The 23774-nt window shown below is 36.7% G+C and overlaps 2 protein-coding genes across 4 annotated transcripts; one reads left to right on the top strand and one right to left on the bottom strand.

Moving 5' to 3' along the window:
- The first annotated feature begins 1315 nt into the window (after positions 1-1315).
- On the top strand, positions 1316-23487 carry LOC128679695 (transient receptor potential channel pyrexia-like). 3 transcript variants are annotated; one of them, XM_053762098.1, is made up of 11 exons: positions 1316-1475; positions 6851-6968; positions 8027-8227; positions 8472-8689; positions 12455-12636; positions 13663-13844; positions 14638-14866; positions 17132-17290; positions 17541-18656; positions 21968-22231; positions 22560-23487. In XM_053762098.1, exons 1-11 carry the CDS (start codon positions 1454-1456, stop codon positions 23421-23423), a joined length of 3555 nt encoding a protein of 1184 aa, XP_053618073.1. In that variant the 5' UTR covers positions 1316-1453; the 3' UTR covers positions 23424-23487. The 3 variants fall into 3 exon arrangements, with proteins under 3 accessions (XP_053618073.1, XP_053618071.1, XP_053618072.1); XM_053762096.2 differs by lacking the exon at positions 1316-1475 and adding an exon at positions 4243-4358; XM_053762097.2 differs by lacking the exon at positions 1316-1475 and adding an exon at positions 5841-6076.
- On the bottom strand, positions 9203-12240 carry LOC128679697 (dynein light chain roadblock-type 2-like). Its single transcript, XM_053762101.1, has 4 exons — positions 12032-12240; positions 10864-10942; positions 10308-10408; positions 9203-9415 (listed from the first exon to the last, which is right to left on the bottom strand). Exons 1-4 carry the CDS (start codon positions 12053-12055, stop codon positions 9308-9310), a joined length of 312 nt encoding a protein of 103 aa, XP_053618076.1. The 5' UTR covers positions 12056-12240; the 3' UTR covers positions 9203-9307.
- Positions 23488-23774: the final 287 nt, after the last annotated feature.

Genomic DNA, 23774 nt, shown 5'->3' with positions numbered 1-23774 from the left:
CATAAATATCTTCGATTAATTAAGAACATAGTGACAACTAAATGAACTGATATGATAAGGATTTTTATACGCAGCGTAGGCCTTACAGCAGGTAAGATCGTATTCGACTATGATGATGACGAGTTAAGATTCCTTTCTATATGTTTTTTTGTTTGTATTTTTCTTGTCTACTAGATTGTCTATGGCCCAAAGCAAATCACAGAGACGCTATTCAACTATTTATATTTTCTTTGTGACGCCAGTATCCTTTACAGAATGATAATCTTTACAGATAACGCGCTTTCTGGTATGTCTTTATCTTCTGATAGCGTCGTTTTGTCCATAGACTTCATAATGTTCAGAGCTTATTGAAACTTGTCATTTATTTAACTTAAAAAAGGGGGATATAAAACTTTTTTTTTTTACTTTTTCTACCAGAGGTGTACAGATATATAAAATTGTGTTTAAAATTAAATATCATTAAATATTTTCGCGGCAATAAGGCGGATTTAAAATCTCATGATTTTCGAATATAAGATTGTTTTTAAAAATTAAGTATCATTAAATATTTTCGCGGCAATGTTTTTGAAATTATTTCCACTTATATTCAAGTATGAATCCTCTGAGTTATCTTATATTGAACGAGGTCAAATGTCAGAATCGATGATAAGTCTTATCGTTATAAATATAACTATTTATCAATTTTAAGACTTATTCCTTTGTATTAAATTGTACACGATGTTTATATAAGATAGACATATATCTGTCAGCTCGACGGTACCATATCCTAATCCTTTAGTTTTAGTATGCAAATCTTTATTTAAATGAGCCTATTCTCATTACGCATGCATTCATAGGGTGAATATGATGGCTAATATAATAATGTTGAAAATCCTTTGACATGATGAGAGTATTAAGATGGGCGTATATCCTGCAGCTAAAATGAATCTTATTTTAGAAACCACTCTATATCTCTCAGATGTGAGCCCGATTTATTCCTCAACCATTGAGTGTCGGAGCCCAGGCTCCCCTTTTCTTGTTTTTGTGTCCACTTCGCACGGTCCTCGGCATCCTTAGTTGTCAGACCATTGGCATAGGGAACAACTCATTGTTAGCTATACTTAGCAATGTAATAAATAAAAACTTTATGATTAATTTAAAATAAACAATAAAATTTGAATAGTATACTTTTAAGGATATAACCGTTACACCGTTACGTTTAAGGTATACTTAGAAGGATAAAACCGTTATTCGCGGTAGTTACCGAATAAATTACATTCTTTGTCGTTTCTCATCATTTCTAACTCTATTAAGCGAAGAACTGATAAGCCAATCACATATTATTGTAATATGGACTCACTTCGTGTGAAATACATTTTGAGTTATTTCTGTAAGATTTTGGCGTTAATTTTGGTTATTCGTGTTTGGAGTGCGTATCGTCGTGAAAATGGCTATTTGAATAACGTGAATTAAAATGGAAATGTCCACTTTAAAAGGCAAGTACTTTGAGTTTAATTTAGTTAGGGGTGGTGGTAATGAGTTAATGACGTTTAGAGCTCCATTTCATATTTTTCACGAGCGATTCGAGAAGGCAGTAGACGTTTGAAATTTTTTGAGGTTAATTAGTGATATATTTATTTTCAAACACACGCCCACACTAAGCACTAAGCTTGTGTCGCGGGTCCGATGGACACAAATAAAGAAACGGACACATCACACCCAGAACCGCAGATAAATATTTGTGATCACAGATATAAATATTTGCCCGCGTTAGGAATCCCAGGACTTCCAGGCAGCGGGCGGGCGTTGGTTACCCTAAGTCGTGAAGGTCGCGGTCGAAGTTACATTAAATCATTTTGAATTGTAATTCGGAATTAATAATAACTTACAATGTTCTACTCAGAGCACCTCGAGTAATCTAGCTACTGTAAATAACCGCATTTGTAGAATCATTTGGGTCTATTTATTTGGAAGAATAGAATTCTAAGAATTTTACACGATATGTGATGAAGATATATCATACGCGTTAGTAACATGTTACGTGTTTGTATGTTTCGTGGTAGCCCTCCAGACACGGATTTACCGGCCATATGGCAACCCTAAGTGTAATACCTACATTTGTTAATTGACGTCTTCCGACAATTGGCTGCGGTGAAGTTTGTTGCGCCGCTTCGTCTTCACCTGCGCTTTGGAAGTCGGCAGTAGACTTAGTTTAAGTATTTTTTTGACGTCAATAAGTGATGTATATCATCCTAAATTGAATAAAGAATTTTGAATTTGACTTTTGACCTACAAATCATGCGAATCCTATGCTACCGCAGGCGGAGCTGTGGGCAACAGCTAGTTACACAAATAATGTTTTAATTTTATCTATTTGACCTTGGTCTATATTTGTGTATAGTAATCAATTTGTATCAAGTTTGGTTTGATGATTTAAACAGGATGAAAGATAAAATGTTTTATTATCTCTGTGTATATAAGGTGCTTAGTTATGTTATTGTTTGTGTTTATAAAGATGACTAGCGTGCCGTCATGGCTTCGCTCGGGTTAAACCATAATAAATTATACAAAAGTAGAGAGAGAGATCGAATTTGTTTAATTATTTTTATCTAAAATCCGACAGGCATTTTTTCCTCGACACTCAAAAAGAGGCGTGTGGCGTTGAATAAAGAATTTTGTACTTTGAATATTGCACAATTTTAGAACAGACTGACACTCAGCTGAAAATAGCTGAAACAGAGAAATATAGAAACTCTTCGACTTAAGTAGTTTTGTCACAGAATCACTCTCATCTCCGGGAACGTATTCCCTTACTTCCTCAACCATTAACCGTCCGATTTTTATACCAGAATATTAACACTATTATCTACTATATACATATATAAATAAATACAGATTCTCCGTTCAATACTACGCTTGACTGAGCATGTCTCCTGCGACAACTAATAAAATATATAAAGAACAGAAGTGCCACGTCTCACCCAGCATTAAACGTGAAGTTTCTTGTCAATAGACAAGTATATTATGTTATTATAGTATATTATGTTTTTTGATTTTATACTTTTTAATTCAAATTGTATTTATGTTATTGTCTGATGAATTTTATCTCTTGTTTTTAACGAACCAAAATTTTCTTTGCTTGTTACATGCATGAGCTGCTTTTGTCGGCCTGAAATTATGATTATATTTATGATTCAAACTTTTGCTACCACAGGCAGGCTTCTAGACTAGTCTGGTGCCAATTGTATAAACAAGATGTAAAGATTTTTATATAAATAAAGAAATCATTCATTCATTCATTCATTCATTCATTCATTCATTCATTCATTCATTCATTCATTCATTCATTCATTCATTCATTCATTCATTCATTCATTCATTCATTCATTCATTCATTCATTCATTCATTCATTCATTCATTCATTCATTCATTCATTCATTCATTCATTCATTCATTCATTCATTCATTCATTCATTCATTCATTCATTCATTCATTCATTCATTCATTCATTCATTCATTCATTCATTCATTCATTCATTCATTCATTCATTCATTCATTCATTCATTCATTCATTCATTCATTCATTCATTCATTCATTCATTCATTCATTCATTCATTCATTCATTCATTCATTCATTCATTCATTCAAAGTATCAGAAAAGGTAATACCTATTACGCAAATTCAACTTTATTTAACTTAGGATATTATACACCACATAGATAAAATTGATAGGTAAACAAATAAATACCTAAATATATTAGGACAAATCACACAGATTGAGCTAGCCCCAAAGTAAGTTCGAGATTTGTGTTATGGGATACTAACTCAACAATACTATATTTTATAAATATCAGAAAAAGACCATTTTCCACCATGACCCGACCGGGGATCGAACCCGGGACCTCTCGGTTCAGTGGCAAGAACTTTACCACTGCGCCACCGAGGTCGTCAAGGTATATATAATATTTCTTTTATCAATGATACACCAATTATTTACGTCAAATTTACTTAAAACCAAGTCTACTGTCGCCTTCCATAGCGCAGTTGGAGAAGAAGCGGCGCGAGAAACTTGACCGCAGCAATCGAGAAATTATGCTATCACAGACTTTTCTTCTTATCGTCAATTAACGGTATTAAAGGTGGAGTAGAATCGAGAGTCTATTTGAGATCTTCTTCTTTGCGTGTCGATGGCAAATAACACAATACAAACGCTATATTGTTTGAATTTACTAAAATAATTCTTGCCAGATCCAAGCAACTTCGATGGCTTCATCGGAACCTGTCATCATCTCAGCCAGAGTACAGGTGTACTCGTAGGCACATGGCATGTTTCCGTTTGCTTTCGGGGTTGTGATGCCGGGGAACCAGGGCTCAGGTAAAAAGAACTTTAGATGGAAGATTCGGCTGCGATTTTACAACCGGTCGCCTGCCTGACGTTAACCCTCCTCGGGAATGCTAGTCTTTGAGCTGCCTAGACTGTGTGTCTCTTAGTCGCCTCGTACGACATCCACACATTTAAAACAATCCTAATCCTATCTAATATTATAAATGCGAAAGTTTGTTTTATTTGTTACCTCTTCACGCCCTCTTTACTCAACCAATCTTCTTGAAGTTTTGCATACAAGTAGTTTGAAGTACGGAAAAGGACATAGGATATAGGAAAACTAACGCGGACGAAGCCGCGGGCAAAAGCTAGTATCATATAATTTAAATAATGAATAGTTGCGTCATCTCTTAATTCTATATTGTGTTAGTTTATAGCCCATAAAATGAACACCCTTGAAGGAATTTAATAAAATCGCTACATCAGGTCTGCAGTATGTGCACTGTTCGTGATTTTATTAATATGAGATAATTCCGTTTGGTAATGGTTAAGTGGTCAGATTGGCGACGGAAATTGTAGTCATAAATGAATAAATAACCTGGTTAAATCTAATCACTTTCGCGGACATGATAAACCTATTTCAGTTAAGTATAACTGGCTTTTGCTCGTGGCTTCGCTCGCGTTTATTTCGTGCTTCCGCTCATAACTTATTATTGTCTGAATCTCGGGTTCTAAACAACGTATCGCGATGAAACCTATACCAGATTTTCTGTTATACAATGTACAAACATAGCCTACTTGCAGTTTTATCACACTATCGCAAGTCAGTGAAATGCCGACGCTAAATTAATGAAAATTGTGTAGTTTGTATGAGAGATTTTATTTACCGCAATAAAATGCAGCAATATTTATCAAATCCGCTAAATTTTGACGAATTGTATGAGAAATAAAAACACGTATCTTTACATAAAACAAAGTCGTCTATCGCGTATGTCTGTTCGCGATAAACTCAAAAATTACTGCACGGATTACCATGAGGTTTTCACCAATAGATAGAGTGATTCCTGAAGAAGGTTTATATATATAATTTATTATGTTTTCCCCTAAACGTAGTCGGGTGGGGCCGCTACTTTTTATAAATGTTTATAAATGTTTTTTTTTAATATGTTGTACAGTTTATTATAATAGTATTTCGGAGATAAATTACAATTTGAGCACAATTATTTCATGATTGGACAATTTTGCTGTTTAGGTGACTTTAGGAAAGTGAGGTCACATGAATTGCAAAAAGTTTCTATTATGGTAGGCTGGTGTTTACCGTCATGGTGTTTATTATCTAAAATTTATCGGTCTCAGAAAATACAATGACACGGAATCTCATAACAATATGTGCCTTAAACCATGGTCAATAAAGCATATAATATCGTGTTGAAAATCACAGATTGACCTTGATTTCTTTGCAACCGCTAAGTATAGGTTTGTTTGTCCTTACGTTAGTCGAATGACGAATTCTTATTAGATACGTGCTCTTAGAATTAAAGATAAAAATTTTGCATTTACACATGGTTTATTTTTTTGGAAACTAAAATTTTGGCGAAACATTTAGTGAACACTAGTTAATGATATTATTGAGTGAAAAATGTGATGTAATTTAATGTTTACACTTTAATTTATACGCAAACATGGTGCAATTGAACTATTTGGTTATTCAAATAAAAAAAAATTGAACATGTGCACGCAAGGAATTTTATCTTCATTATTTCCAAAAGGCACGTGAGTTTTATTGTATTGTATTATATAATTTTTACATGACCTAAGAATAATCCTACTAATATTGTAAATGAAAAAGTTTGTGAGGGTGTATGTGTGTATGTTTGTTAATCTTTCACGCGAAATCTACTGGAAATTGTTATTATGAAATTTGGTACACGGGTAGAATTATAACCTTAATATAACCTAGAATAACACACAGGGCACTTTTTATTTAATTATTTGAGTGTGTTTAAATGGATTTGTTATACATGCCACACATTATTTTTTGAAAAAAATTGAGATGAAAAAGGAATCGAGCGGGAATTGAACCCACGCCCCTGTCTATCCGAGTCTATTAGTCATAATTCGATCTATTCATATCATTATTATTTTGAAAAAAAATTGAATTTGAATGTTTACGTGTGTGTTCCAGAAACAATGTTTCTGTTTTTATTTTGTCTAACGAAAAGTAATAAATACTTAAATAGATAACAAAATAAAGTGCCAATACCAAGCCGGTGGCGGCCGAAATTTATTATAAAACTTTAAAAAATGTTATACTTACTATACCATTTATTCTTTATTATTATTTATTTGATGAGTCTTGTCTATGGCGAGATTACGGAAAATTACGTTTATAAGAATCACTATTATAATTTTATCTTTACAAGCTGTTGTCCGCGACTCCTCACGCGGCAAAGTCTCAACTATATTTCACACAAAATCGCTATCAATACAATAATGACGTGAAAGAAGAACGAACAAACAAATTATTATGGATTCCTTTCCAGATGTGGAACAAGGGGTCCCAGAGGAGAAGGAGAGCCAGGAACCACTCCTCGGGACCATCTACGAGAGCGGGCGACCCCCCCGGAAACCTCCTACCAACTTGCCCCATTTCGACACGTGGTTAGTTTCATACGACTACGATAGATGGAGTTATTTATACAGGGTTACTGCTATCAAATGCAAAACCTCCTAAAGACTACTTGGGTACGTCAAAACAAGCAACGTTTATTCTACGACTTTTCGTGATTCGTAGTTTTTTTTTTCATATAAAAAATAACAATCTATTTTGAGATACTACTCATCTTAACTCTATGCATTAGCCAAGCAACACGAGACAGTACAGTAGCGTATACCTAGCGGAATCGAACATAGAGTTAACGTTTTATAGAAACGACATTACACCTAAAAAAATGATTTTTTTTTGTATTTATTACGTTTAGACAAAAGTCGTAGAACAAAAGATGTTAGTCTCTATGTACCTTATGCGCCTTTGGAAGGTTATGCGTTAGATACCAGTAACCCTGTATATTGGCTTTAAATATATAATTAAATATTATAACTTTTTATGCCAGATGCACACTGTCGTCGATCTCAGACAAATGCCGACGCGAATGCGTGAATAAACGCATAATGGCTTTTATTCACCGCAATGAAAAACCAGCAATGTATGTATACCGAATCCGCCAGTTTGGCAAACTGTTCGACGACAGTGTGGAGCCGGCATTATATAACATATGAACATTATTTGGTCTACATGCTCAGTCCCTGATAGAGCCATGCCCCATTGCTCCGTTGCGCTCCGTCCTCCTCCGTTAGGTTGACATCCGACGTCAGATAACGCACAAATTGTGTGGAGATTCAACGTATGTACACGCACGTCAGTATCGAAACCAATAGAACGCAACGAGCACAACGAAGCTGCGACGTGTTGTGTCAACTTTTCGTATTGGAGCAATGACGAAAAAAAATTAGCTGATCCATACATCTTCCTACTTAGGTAATTTAATTTTGTATGGAACAGTTGATTTTTCTTGCGATCACGAGGTGGACAAAATAGTAATGTATAAAAAGTCACACTGTAGTTTTCTATTACATAAACGGTTTTTACTGGGATTTTACCTCAATATATCACAATCTTCTAATTGTGAACCAAACAATACAAAAGTTCATATTTCCAGGACCTTCAACCGCCACCATCCATCAAACCCCAACATGGACTCCACTCCATCATCAGCGCCATCGACCGTCAACAACACACCGCTGACGGAGAGCGCGGACAACTTGCCCAAGAAATGGAGACGAAGTGATAGGAGATTGAGGAGGCTGAACACTGAGCTGCTTGAGGCTATTGAGACTCATGATGTTGAGGAGGTTGAAAGGTTAGGTATAAACTTCGGAGATAAGTATTTCGTTTCGTTTGAAGAGGATCTCTTGTCGCATTGACACATATCCGAGGCAGGTGTGAGGAAACAATAACAATCCTAAAGAGGGTTGAGCTTAGGCAGACTGCGGATAATAAAGTCACAACCGAATCTTCATACATTTAAGATTAGTTTTTACGATAAGAGAGAGAGATCTAAAAGAAACGAGACCTAATTTGCGACGATTGTAACTTACTTTCAGACTTCTCAAAGCAGGCGCGAACCCAAACGCCACCTGCCGCCTTGACCTGGTGTCAGCGTGCCACATAGCTGCCCTGAACGTGAACGAAACACTAGCCTTGCTCCTCAAGTTTGGCGCCGAGAAATATAGACAGGACACCCTGGGCAGGACGCCATTGCACTTGGCAGCTTGGGCTGGGAATGCTAAGCAGATGGCGATCCTTCTGGATTTCCCTGAAGGTACGTTCTTTGAAACTGTTTTTTCTTTAGTGCCACGAATAGGCAGAATTGTTTAAAAGATAAAGTAGTCGGGTCAATTTCCACCTTATTACTGAAGCACCGATTTTTCCACCTTAATACTGAAGTGAAGGCACTGTATGAAGTTGGGTCAGTCATAACAGAAATGCTGGACACGAAATGACTGTGGTGTTACTCTTAACTCGTAATATCCATTGGATTTTTTTACGTAGTACCTTTTCTTTTTCGTAGTTCCATTGGATACCCGTAGCAGTAGTGACTTGTCTGGTAATACCATGGGAGATTTTACATTACCCCTAGTGCTTTTTTTTACCAATTTAATATATTTACAACTTTCAATCGGTTCATGTTATAGATTGCTTAAGACTGAGATGATTATGATGTGTTGGGTACATTTTTAGTAATCGAACCTAGGAACCCCAGAGGGTAGACGAGGGCATGACCACTACACCTTTGAAGTTATTACTCACTCAAAGATATAAGAAGACACATTACTTACAGACTTATTCAAATGTTGTCTCTCAATTTAATCCAATCATAATCAACAATTCATCAATAAAGCAATCAAACAAATCTATCAATAGCAAACTACCAAATAGTTCACGTTCGCCTCATGACGACTATCAGATGGAACTCAGCGTCGGGTACCACCACAGCCTCGGTCTTTCTGGACACCAGTCGCACCACCATCAGGTCGTCTGTCACATCCTAGAAATAAATTTCATTTTGTAGTCTTCTTTTCGAGTCGTTTTGGCTATTTATATAATACTAGCTATTGACCTGCCGCTGTGCCCGCGTGAACATCTCTGCGAAAGCGCAGCAGACATGATTTTCATACAAACTTTCACCCTCCATTACAGCCAATTGGAGTTTGATGATTGAAAAGAAAATTATAGTCTATGTTTGAACGGGGTTCCTTAACTATATGCATATCAAATTTCATTAAAATTAGTCCAGGCGTTAGTTAGCTGTGAAAGTGGAACAGACAGACAATCTATAGACTTTTGCATTTATAGTACTAGCAAGGATGAGACCAATATGTGGTCACTCTTTTATAATTAGATCTCTATGGTACAGGGATTGGGACAGTTGGGGCATTACAGTAGGCGACCCATTGACTGGATAGCACCACAGTCTCAGAAATTGTGGCGAGAGAAGCCCCAATTCTCCTGGTTTTCTTGGCATCTCCAAACACCAGCCCGTAGTCTGTTTAAGGTCTTCCAGATTGCACAGGGAAGTTTGTCATCTGGTGGGAGTTTCTCATTAGGAGTGGCATTTTTGATTGACTTTGCAATTATTTATGTTTTATTTTGTTTTATTAGTTGTATTTTTAATAAATGAATTTTCGGAGTGAAATTGATATGAAAGTTATATTTCTGCTCCCATAGCGCCAATCTAGGTTATACCACCATCAATGGCAGTATTCGCATAGACTCTAGTGAATTTAAGCCTACTAGTGTACAGATTTCGGCAAGATGTTTTCCTTCCTCAGAATTTAAAGTGGTGTATGAAATAGGGGGTGAAATTTTGTATGAAACCGGATAACTTATTTGCAGAGGCATATTCATACTAGTGATAGTAACAAAAGAAACATGCTTACAATCTCTTTCAACATATTGCTAGAATGATGAGAAAGATTTCTCATATGTGTGGAGTACGTGGCTGCTGTCAAGCTGTCCAGGGTTGTGGTCTCCGGGAAGCCTGGAAACAAAATTAACGACACGACCCTAGATTTTCATTAAGTATTTTATTTTTATATGTATAGGTATCTATTAACAAAAAAAGAAAAGGTTCTCAATTCGTCGCAGTACATAAAATCCTACTTCCTTCTAAATGGAACTGATATTATAAATGCGAATATTTGTGAGGATATGTATATGTATGTATATGTTTGTTACTCTTTCACGCAAAATCTATGAATGGTAGGTTTCCCTATAGAGCGGCCCTACTACTCCACATACACTCGTATCGGATGTCGTACGAAGCGAAGGGATAAGGCCTTGATAGCTGAGAGACAGCAACATTCTATTGAAGTCAAACAGGCGGCCGTGCGTAGAATCTCCGTCAAATAATCAGGTAATTTTTCAACCTATCTTGGCTTCACATTCAGGCTTCACAGCCTCAAATGTAACCGGGAAAATAATGAGATTTCGTACCTTCCATGTTAACTATGATAGTCCCGACTACATTCCCATTTTCGTTGATCCTCTGCATGGTAGCTTTTGCACCAGGGCCCTTAAACAATAAGTAAACTCTTTAATTTTTATATATTTATTGGCTGCGTCCCTTGGCTTCGCTCCCGTGGGAATTTCGTGATAAATATAACCATATGTATTGTTTCATTACAAGCTGTATTAAAAATAGTGGAATTAATTATTTGATATGCCATTTTAAAATTTGGTAACACAGAAAAGTCATTCAAAAATAATTAACGTTTCGCCAACAAAAAAAATATTGGTACACAATAATCTAATTTGGGCGGCAACTCTTGTTCCGTAAACAACCATGATAATGGTCAGTAATATAGGTAAATATAAGCGGATCAGCAAAATAATTATTTGGGCGGCAAGATTTGAAAGAATCCAAATATTTTAACCAAATATGTTTTTAGTTCGCCAAAATACAAATACTTTCTTCTTCATAGTCTTCCTCATGGCTGAGGGTCGTGGTCATTACGTGGAATGAAACACACACAACAACATTTCTTGGCATTATTAATGGAGTGGTTTGCCATTGCCTTCTCCATTTCACACACAAGTTAATAATCAACCAGTGTGCAGGTCACCTCACGGTGGTGGTCGATGAAAACTACGATATATGAGTCAGATTTGTATACAAACTCATGTGGCACGAGTAGGATTCGAATCTGGGACCTTTCGATCCACAGGCGGGCGTCATAACCATTACACCACCACTGCTTCGTTCCCACTAAATCTTTGCTGACCGTTTAAATAACTCCCAGTTACTTAGCAGCCAGATTTAGGTATTTTAAATAACTTTGTACACCGAAGCGCTAGCGTGGGTGTGTTTGGGATCCACCCTCGCAATTTTCTCATAGTCTACTGACCTTTGCGACACGTGTCTCAGTGCACGAGTGCATTCTAATTAAAGCTACTCCCAGTGGTAATTATGTCTGTCACTATGTATGTTTAAAACTACACTATACAAACTTACTAAGAGGCAAATCCTAGGCAGCTGATAAGTAATAATGCATTCTCGAAGAAGCTTGAAGTCTGGCAGCGGCGATGCGTGTGGTTCCGTCCTAAAACAGGACCACCTATTCTACGGCTGAACCACATGCCTCGCACGAGAAGCTAGTCTTACCATAAAATTCTGAGCAATTTCCATGATTGAAACTCAAAAATATGATGTCAAAAACTCGGTAAAACTCTTATCTCCTCTTCGATCGAATGTAAATTAAATTGACATATGTCAGCCGTTACATTTCTCAGCACATAAAAATGCTTTCAGGTTTAATGGGAAATCGTAAATACTCATTCTTTTATCATGTATATGGCAGGAGAGGAAATGAATTAAAAAAAGAAAAATAGAAAGACGAAGAATATTTCATTGTAGCATGGTGTTGTGGTCGAAATTGGAACAATTTTGAAAAGTAATTTTCATGTCAGATTTGTTCAACAGCAGCGACGCTCTCGCTTCATGTCAATTCTCTTCACTTCATTATGGTAAAATTTTTCTCTGCCTAATGTGTGAGTTGGGCCAGTATTAAAAGCTCTGTTTTTCCAGATGTCCACGACAGAGTCCTGAACGATGGACTATCGTCAGACGTGGAGGAAGACGTAAGGAAGCTATGCGAGAAGACCAGAACCCTCGCCAACGTAAGGTGCGATCTGGGAGAGGTTAAGGCTGTACTGCCCAGCACTTGGAAGGACAACATCGATCATAACTGCAAGGATATTAAAGGATGTGTAAGTATCACGTATTTTGGTGTTGCATACAACAACAGCGTGTCGGAGCCGAGAGACTACTTTCCAACTATTTCATGGTTTTCGGCATACTTCTTGTAATACATAAAATATTTTTTTTTACAAATAAAAATAATCTTCCAACGTGCCACAGCAGCAACAACGGCAGCGTTGCCCCGTTGTATAGCGAGGCTTACACGCGAGGCGCGTCGTTATTTCTCTTAAAAATAGCCTTGCTTCAGGACCCTAAGGACCCATCGTTTCAACAGCAAAAGGAAATAATAATACATTGTTCTTTTTCTTTTTTGTTGATCTGATCAATGAACCGTATATATATTATTAAACTGCAAACAGAAAATTAACACCAGACAAAATTAAGCAAGCAAAATTTGAGTCTAATAATCAAAACATATTCAGACGAACTTTATCATATTATGGAAAGTCGATACAAATCACAGGAATGGTCCGACAAGTTGAGGAATTCCTAAGATCAACCTAAGATCAGTGGAAACAATATTACAGAAAAATGTTTTTTTACCCAGACAGATCACGATGACGCAGTTCTATGGACATTTTCTGGACCTGGAGTCCTTAGGACCATAAGTCAAGTCATAAACTAATTTGGTAGAAGACTGCATGAGATGAGAATGAGAATTATGTGATGTTCCACCAGAAAATGTACCTTATGTAGGCAAGTCGCTTAAGACGTTTCACTTGCTCATTTGTATTATAGATCCGCATAATAAGGGTACAAGCAATTACATAGGGAATAAAATATCTAGCCCTGGTAGAAGTCAAACCCAAGAAATACAGGCTTTATGTCGTCATGGAAGATATGCGTGCTAATGGTCTGATAACTAGGGATGCCGACGACCGTGCGAAGTGGAGATGCAAAAGTAGAAAAGCGGACCCTGCGCTCAGACACTCAACTGCTGAAGAACGAGAAAACGGTCAGAAGAAAGAGAGAGAGAGCTTAAGTGTACCTTTTCTCATGGAACATATATTAAGTGATGTCTTCAATTTCTCCAGCTGCCTCTACTCCAAGCTGGTTGGACGCCCCTCCACGTGGCGTCGTCGTGCGCAAGATTGCACTGCACCCGTCTGCTGCTGGCAGCTGGAGCCGATCCCAACATCTGCGATGTGAAAGGAAGAACTGCCCTGGACGTGGTGGGCTCAGCTATCTACTTCGATCAAGAAGTCAATTCTCAATAGTAAGTAAATAAATAAATATATTAGGACAAATCACACAGATTGAGCTAGCCCCAAAGTAAGTTCGAGACTTGTATTATGGGATACTAACTCAACGATGCTATATTTTATAACAAATACATATATAGATAAACATCCAAGACCCGGGCCAATCAGAAAAAGATCATTTTCCATCATGACCCGACCGGGGATCGAACCCGGGACCTCTCTTCTTAATAATAGTAATAATGTATAAAAACATATAAAGTTATTGCATACCATTTGTTTACAATAATCAAATCTTGTCATAAGGGAGCCCATCACCAATTTCTGATATTTTTTTTAATACTTTAATCTGACAGATAAACTAACCACTAGATAAATCTGTTTGATGTGATTCGCCAGTTAGCCCTATTCAACACTTGTTGAATATAATTTTAAACGCTAATCTATTCGATATATTATTTTAAAGCTATCAGAATGTCCATGAATTTATCAGGCTTGCTGATAAAGTTCCAGGTTACGTTCTTACGTAACCTGGAACTTTATAGCGTCGTGGTAGAATGTTCGCGATCCCATGGCGCCCCCAATAACGGCAGGTGCGGAAACGCCGCAGGGGGGTTTAGTGGGTAGTCCGGGCACTAAGTCTGGGAGTGCCACACTCCCCAGGAACAGTGTTCCCGGGGGCTGGTGCCTAAATGCATTCCCCCCTGCAAAAACAAAAAAAAAGGTTAGGTTAGGTTTACATTACAATATGACATCAGAAAGTGGTGGAACATGTCCTAAATTTTTTTGTTGCCAACATAAATCATACAGTTTCACAGAAGTAATACAAATGCTGCTGGAGGCTGGCGCGCAGTTCAACACGATGAAGGTCAAAGGGCTCAATAATGTGGACTCCCCCCTCCACACAGCCATAGCCCTGGAGAACTTGGACGCTGTCAATGAGCTGCTGAATGCTGGTGCTTCTAATGCCTGCTTAAACGCAGCTGGACAGACGCCGTTACATGTCTGCATTGTGAAGCAGTTCGAGGAGTGTCTTCAGGTATTAATCATCATTATTTCAGAGAACAGGGTGCGTGGCCACTTTCGTTTCTATAAAACTAGCGGCCCGTCCCGGCTTCGCTCGAGTAAAACCATAATAAATTACACCTAAACCTTCCTCAGGAATCATCACACTATCTACTAAAAACACTCGATCTCAATCAAAATCCGTTGTGTAGTTTTAAAGATCTAAGCATACATAGGGAAAGACAGAGGAAGCGATATTTTATACTATGTAGTGTTGTTTTGACAAACGTTGTGCGCACGTTAACGTCAAAATTGACTGGTGCAACGCTCCGAGTGGATTGTTATTATAAAAATGCAATAATACATTATACTTTGATATATTCATACCTGGACGTCGTTGTAACATCAAAGGAAGATGATACAAAGGTGGTTTGAATTGCGCAGACATGGTTTTTGTCACAACTCGCGCGCAAACGGTTCAGTACCATTATCTATAAAAACGGCAAAAAAAAAATAAAATACGTTTGTTCTTTCCATATTCATTTCATTCTACTTTTTACCAAAGACTAATAAGGGTGTTGTATTTCGTGCGTATCTTGTAGGTATGTATGTAATATTGTTTATTACCTCATATCTCCAAAACCGCTGACAGTCTTAGCTGCCCGGTGTTCTTAGATAGGTGACGTTAAAACAAACATGGCGGCTGTGAAACGCCATTGGATTTGGTGTTTTTTTTTCTACTATTACAATATAGGTAGGTATCAAATTAAAGGGCTCAACGTAAGAATTCTAAAGGAGGCGGGTTTTTTGTATTTTAAAATTTTGCTTGTTAGTATTATTTTTTTCCAGCGGCAATAGAAATTTATAATCTGTAAAAATTTTATTATCACGGTTCACGAACAGCCTATTGATAGATGGTGTCTTAGTTAATAGGGTCCCGTATTGCCCTTTGGATATGGAACCCTAAAATCTCTCAGAAAAGACTACTTTCCGTTTCTTAGTATTTAAATGTAAAACGTTCAGACTTTCAGGAAAATTATCTTTGGTTTGAAGCAGCGATTTCTTAATAAATCCACCTAGTTATTTCTGTATGAATTGGAAATTCTGAATAAAAGTAGACTTAGAACAATAATTTTGATCTGTTCGCCCTCTCATTTCAATTAAACCAGTACTATTTAGGTTTGGTCTTCATTAAATGACGATAATTATGAAGCTCAGGGTTCGCATAAGAATATCAACCATTAAATTTGGCTATGCTATTACAACCGGGCTGCCTGCCTATTGTCAACCCTCTTTGCGTATGATATTGTTGCCTATCAGCTGTTAAGGCATGTGCCCCTTAGTCGCCTCGTACGACATCCACGGGAGGATGTGAGTGGTCCTATTTTAGGGCGGCACCACACGCCACTTTTTACAAATTAAACGATTCGATCGAATTTTTATTGACGGAGATTTTTTTATAAATACAGAAACAGTGCCAGGCCTTCATTTATAATTGGAATATTTCTCCAATCTCCGATGAAGAGAACTCAATAATACGAATATTAAATTAGGTACGAATTCCAACAAACATACATATAGATTCAAAACACACTTTAATAGTATAGCAATTTGCTTGTAACTTTTAACGTAATATTGATTGATCCTTGAAGGAATGCTTGTGAATCTTTTAATTGGGATCACTTGAAGAGTTCATTATCAAGCTGTATTTTCTGTATCCTCTTCGATGTTCAAGATAAATTAAGGCAATTTAAACTAAATGTTAAAGCTTGTTGAGAGCAAATTTATTTATTTTCTTGATAATGACTAGCTGTTAGTTTTATCGTATCTAAAAAGAATATTGAGCAAACAGTATCCAATAACGATTGAATTATGGAAAACTACTTATGATAGACAAGTACAGTCATATCGTCATGGAAATCGGTTGCTAAATAAATAAATACTTATAAATTGTGTATTGGTTATTTGGATCTAGCATTTACTGGGAATAAAAATGTCACTCATCCACAAAATATATTACAATAATCCTAACTAATATTATAAATGCGAAAGTAAGTTTGTTTGTTATCTGTGCACGCTCTATCTACTCAACCAATCTTCTTGAAATTTTGCACACATAGATTATATATTGTACAACAGGTATTAAACGTGCACATACCTGTTTTATTTCCCAGGCGTTTCGGACCATGATTACAAAAGTAAAAAATCTGGGAAATTAAAAAGGTATGTGCGCGTTTAATTTTTAGTTTAAGGTAGGTATTATATTTCAAGACATAAAAATAAAATAAACAAATTACAGGTTCTAGCAAACTATGGGAACAACGACATAGACCCGTTGTGCGCATCAGTCGACGTGAAGGACCGTGACGGCCACACTGTGCTGCAGGCGGCGGTTGAGGCGGCGTGGGTGCCTGGTGTGTGCGTGGCTTTAGAGGCTGGGGCTGATGTCACTTTGAAGGTAGATGTGGCCCTCTCGAATCTTCATGTCGACTGCTCTAGTCGACGTGAAGATTCGAGAGGGCCACACAGTGCTACAAGCTGCTGTGGAGGCGTGCTCAATATTGTAGTGCAAATAAGCAACACTGCCAGTCTTTTGGACACTGCAATTCATATTAATTAGTCAATTTAGCAGTGGACTTTTCATGTTCCAAATAGCAGCGACATTAAAATTATTTTTTTAATGAAATCTAACCACAAATTGTTTTCAGGCAAATGATGGCGAAACACCAATCCACTCAGCAGCCGCTCTCGGAAACCTAGATGTACTCAATGAAATCCTCAGCATTGCTAAACAGAAAGACGCTCTCAACTATCAGAACGAAGAAGGAGAAACAGCATTATTCAAAGCTGTTAAACATGGTCACAAAGACTGTGTTGAAGCTATACTTAATGAAGGAGCATCTCTTAAAATTACTCTACCAGGAGACGTTAATGTTTTACATGTAGCTGCCGAAGCTGGCTATACAGAAATTTTAAAGTTCTTAATAGAATACGATGAAGAAATAACATACGAAATGATAAATGCTTTAACAGCCGGTGATAGAAGAGGATTTGGTCCAATACATTTTGCTGTTTCAGAAGATAATATTGAGTGTGTTAAATTGTTACTTTCTAAAAGAGCCGACGTTAGGTTGAGGACGACGTGTAGTCCACATAAGTCGTCAACACCTTTACACGTAGCAGCCGTGAAAAATTTGGTCGAAATTGCTAAAGTGATTTTAAATTTTGATAAAACTACAATTTACGAAGTTAATAGTATGGGTTGGTTTCCTTTGCATACTGCTAGTCATCATGGAAGTAGGGATATAATTACACTTTTGTTACGTGAAGGAGCAGACTTATCCGGGTACACTGATGGCCCTAAGAAGTTTAAAAGAACAGCAATGGATATGATTGTCAACAACTTGTCCAAACCTGCAGAATTTATGGAAGATGTCTTCGATTCATACATATCGACAAATAATTTGAATCTTCAAGAGCCTAATTGTGAAATCACAATAGATTATAGAATACTTATGCCTAGTGTTTGTGAAATGGAACAAATGAAAGTAATAGAGGCTCTGCTGAAGACAGGCAATAGATATGGCCAGAAGAGATTGTTAGTTCATCCATTAGTGGAAAGTTTCCTATATTTGAAGTGGAAGGCGTTGCTGCCATTTTTCTACACGATAATAGCTGTCTATGCATTCTTCGTGATGTCGTTGACTGTTTTTGTGGTGTCTGTGTTCTTTTATAGGGACACGAGGGATGTAGCACCAGTGTGGTTGAATCCTAGTGTGTGGGGCTACGTCATGTATGGTTCGATCTGCCTGATTCTAATACAGGTGAGATGTTTACATTTGTTATTGTCATAATCATTTACGTTTATATATTATTGTTTTTATCTGACGATATTCTGTCAAGACGAGCCAAGCGGATCGCAATCAACCTACCTTTTCTCGAAAAGTTTTGTCGTATTTTTGAACCCTCCTAAATTTGGTTTGGTTAATGCCAGATAGTAAAATTTTCAAGATATAATATGATGACTACAATAATTAAACATGCAAAGTTTGAATATCGTTAACTAGAATGTAGAGTACGTTTTAACTAGAATTGAGAGTATGTGAAGTTAAGTCTGGTAAAGTTAGGGCGAATATATCAAGAATGTTGGCTTTACATGAGATATGACCGCTTTTTTATAACTTTTTCACAGGATAACTAGCAAACTAGACTCATCTTGGCAACATTTTTACATGAAAATGTTTTTGGTGGGATCGTAACCTCAAATTTAGACTCATGTTCTTACAAATAATTAATCTTTGTGTTTGTCTTCGATCACTACATTACCTTCCTCAGATAAAAATCGTCATGATGAGCCAAGGGTACGCTCTCCTTCGTTTTAACCCCCGATGCAAAAAGAAGGGTGTTACAAGTTTCATCGCTATGTGTGTCTGTCTGTATGTGTACGTGTCACCGTAGCTCATCAACGGGTGAACCGATTTGGATGCGGTTTTTTTATTTGGTAGCAAATTTTTATGCGTCATATTGATCAAAGTCGGTTCAGCCGTTCAATAGTCGTAGCGAAATGAATGTCGAAAATCGGGGGTTTTTTAATTTTTCTAACAAATAAACTTGTCTTCTCTTCGCACGGCCTCCGTTATCCTTTGTTATTATCTCAATATAGTCGTTATTTAAGACTATGAGCTAACAATAATTCTAACCGGTAAACGTAACATTTTACATGGGAGATTTATGTTCACAAAAAAATCTTAGTCTCTCCGTAATTACGGATACATTTATACTTAATTACCAAATCAACTTTTTAATTTATTCAGTGTAAGAGATAAATGAAGGGACAATGCAAAAAGGAGAATTTTATGACGACAACATTAATCACGGGACTCATTTTTATGAGATGGAGTTTTATTTAAATTTTTCTTTTATTAATTTCTGTTGTACGAACCAGAACATTGCTAGTTTGATGTCGTTAAGGAGAACCGAGGGTGCCAAATACCGTGCGAAGAGTTGGAAGAAATAGTACTAAAACGGACCCTTTGCTCCGACTCTTAACGGTTGAGGAAGAAACCGCCAAAGCGCAAAGATGAGACAGTTTTATTGTTGTCTTTTTTTAACTACTGAAAGGCTAATTTCTCAAGTATTTATCTGCTACTCCCATCCTATGATCAATTCACCTTACATAGGTTGAAATTTATCAATAACTGAACACATTCTTCTTCGTAGGTGTATTTCCTCATGGCCGAGTGCCGTGGTCATTACGTGGAATGAAACACACACAACTTTCTTGACACTATTAATGGAGTGATTTGCCATTGCCTTCTCCATTTCACACACAAGTTGATAATCAACATGTAGTGAACAGGTTTAATCACGATATTTTTCCTTCACTGGAAGCAAATAATGGTCGATGAAAACTACTAAGATGATTCAGATTGGTAGACAAAATCATTTGGCACGAGTAGGAATCGATCACAGGCGGGCGCCTTAACCATTACACCACCACCGCTTCCCTAAACTAAACTCATTATAACCTTCAAATAGCAATATCACATTATGATTCAAAGAAATACTCGATCATTTTAGGTAATAATGTGAAATTTTAACATTAAATGTCCATTGAAAATGTTGCGTTCATTTCAACGTGAACATTTTCTTCCCTAGAGTAAGCAAACGATTGTAGAACTTAAAATAACAAACAAGATTGCTTTGTTCCCGCCAAAGCTGAGAGCGACAGCTGTGGCTCGCCGCTGGTAAATTAAAATACTTAATAAAAACTATAGTCCTGGAAAGACGTGTGCTGAAAAAAAGGAATAATATCGCTAAGGATACAACAAAATACATTTTTTATAGTAGGTTGATTAAGTACTTAACTAAACATACTTCATCTTCTTCATTGCGTGTTGAAGCTGTAAAATTACGTTTGAATTTTTACATTGGTTATTTTCTATACTTTCGCATCAATTTATTACATTAATATATAGAGAGACAGGTCTCCCTTTGTTATGTTTTAAAAATATATTTAATAAGAATTCAATACATTTATTTTGGTGACGTCGTCAAGAATGATATGCATGCCAATAGTCTGACAACTAGGGATGTAAAGTAGGACAGCGGACCCTAAGCTCCGACGCTCAACGGCTAAGGAAGAAACTGGGAACACGCTCAGATGACAAAGAGAGATTTAATAAAAATTATCTAAAGAATTATATCTTTTACACGAATTCCGTTAGAATATTAAATAAATTCTTATTAAAAAAACGAAACGAGAGTACTTTGCCATGATTTATCATATAAAGAGACTTAAACACATATGGAATTAGTAGGTACTAAGGAAACACATTTTTTAGCTGAAATATGTATTTATGTATTTTGTGTTACCTCTTTTTTTAATAAGAGGGTTTAAAGACCTATTTTAAAACGACGACCGTCTAAAAATTCTAATTTTATTTCAAAAAAGTTAATAAAGATACAGTATATTTAATTAATTATTATTATTGTTTCACTATTTAAATTTAGTCACTTTGTATTTTAAATCCTTTCGCGCACTTGTTAAAATGCGGAGCTAGGTTCATATATTTTAATTTATGAATGTACCAGCTTTTGCCAGCGGTTTCGCCCGCGTATAATATCCTAGATGAATTCTCCATACTTCAAAATACATGTATGCAAAATTTCAAGAAGATTGGTCGAGTAGATAGAGCGTGAAAAGGTAACGAACAAACTTACTTTCGCATTTATAATATTGATAATTTCATTTTTTTAGTTTGTGCATTTCTTGTAATAATACACATTGTCAAGTAACTTTTTAGAAACAATAACAACTGTTTATTTGTTAGACTACTATAGCCGCTGCATACATTTCAGAACGCATTGCTTTTATGTCGCCTATCTTTACACGTCTCACACTATTTTCATACGCAACCAATAGCGTTAACCTAATCCAGCGTGCTGCAATAAGACACGTTTGTTTAATAAATTTTGTTGGGATATACCCATCCCATCATCAATAAATAGAACGAGGTTTTTATCGATGGAGTACTTTCCATTCTACTCTGTTTCCTGCCACAGATTTAACCGTACACGCAGGGAACAGCCAAATAAATAATAAATCAGATTCTAAATATCCTTTCGATTCCAGGAAATGTTGTATATGAACGTGAAGTCTAGTAGATACTTCCTCCAACTGGAAACCTGGGTGAAGTTCGGATCCCTAGGTCTGGCAATGATCTTGCCGCTGGCCATCTTCATAGTGACAGCGTGGTCTGACGACGAATGGCCGAGGCATGTGGCAACCCTGGCGCTGTTGTTGTCCTGGCTGGAGATGATGTTTCTGCTGTCCAGGTTTCCCAATTGGGGATACTATGTACTGATGTTTGGGAAGGTTGCCTCAAACGTCGTCAAGGTATTTACACCTGTGCTTCCATATCGATAAATGTATTTGTTGGAATTTGGTATTGAAATACACGGGATCATTTACAGGTCACCGCGCGCGGAACCGCGGGCAACAGATAGTCGAACAATTAATTTTATGCTATGTAATTGATCTCGAACTTTATTTTTGACCAGTTATCAATGAGGAAAAGGACTGCAAAATTGTAAAATGTATAAATCGCAACAGTTTGTATTCCTAACTGTAGCTGTACGTTATTTCTTCTTCAGTTATAATATCTATAAAATCGTGAAATCGTAATTCGAAGATGATCAGAATTTCACAAATGGTTTCGTTACAGATCCTGCTGACATTTGCTTTCCTGGTGATCGGATTCTCTCTCAGTTTCATGATCCAATTCCACTCTCAGATGCCGTTTGAGAGCCCCTGGGCGGCCATGGTGAAGACAGTCGTCATGATGACGTCAGAATTCGACTATGAAGCTCTTTTCGACGAAGAACATTCTGCCAATCTAGCCACATCACTCGTCATTGTCAGAGTGATATTTTTAATCTTTCTAATTCTCGCTGCTATAGTTTTAATGAATTTAATGGTTGGTGTTGCAGTTAATGATATCAATGATTTGGAAGTTCTAGGAAATATCAGAAGACTAGCAAAGCAAGTGGAATTCTTAAGTACTTTAGACACACTCGTCTACAACAGGGTCTTCAAGAAACTATTGCCAACAAAAGTGAATAACAGTATAAAAACGAAAAGGAATGTTAGGTGTGTATTGACGCTGAATCCTGGCAAACCAAAATGGAGGCATTACAAAATTATGCCGTCAAGAATACGTGACGCGATCTTCGAAAAGGCAATGAGGCAGAAGAAACAGAAAGACGATGAGATGGGTATACAAGATTTTAAATGTAAGATTGAAGAGATATACAATGCAATTGTTATGGATACAGAAAAAAGAAAAGAGATAGAAGATAGAATAAGAGAAGGACCAGCTTTGAATAGAACGAGACATGAAGATATAATGAGACATCTGAATGATATAGATGACGAAATGACAGAGATGAAAGATAAGATGACCACTTACGCAGAAAGCACAAAATCGCCTATAGATGAATTGAATGTGAAAATGGATCAGATGTCTTTGGAAATAGAAGCGATCAAGCAGTTTTTGAGTAGGTTAGAAACTAAAATAGGAAGGTTATAAAATTTATAAACGACATTTGTAACGGTACCTATATTTTTGTACTTAGTAAATTTACAATGTTACATACCCGCTTTTCATTTAGTCCATTATGAAAAATGCAACCAAAATCCTTGTGGAATCCTACTAATATTATAAATACGAAAGTTTGTGAGGATGTATGTGTGCATGTTTGTTACTCTTTCACGCAAAATCTAATTAATGGACGGATTGTTATGAAATTTGGTACACGGATAGAATATAACCTGGAACAACACACGGGGTACTTTTTACCCCGAAATTCCCACGAGTGCGAAATCACAGGGCGCAGCTAGTACCTACTCTAAGCTATATAATCTTAACAAAGGCCTTGTT

This window comes from Plodia interpunctella, chromosome 22 (genome assembly GCF_027563975.2).
Source record: "Plodia interpunctella isolate USDA-ARS_2022_Savannah chromosome 22, ilPloInte3.2, whole genome shotgun sequence".
Taxonomy (NCBI): domain Eukaryota; kingdom Metazoa; phylum Arthropoda; class Insecta; order Lepidoptera; family Pyralidae; genus Plodia; species Plodia interpunctella.
This window is presented reverse-complemented; position numbering and strand designations above follow the sequence as displayed.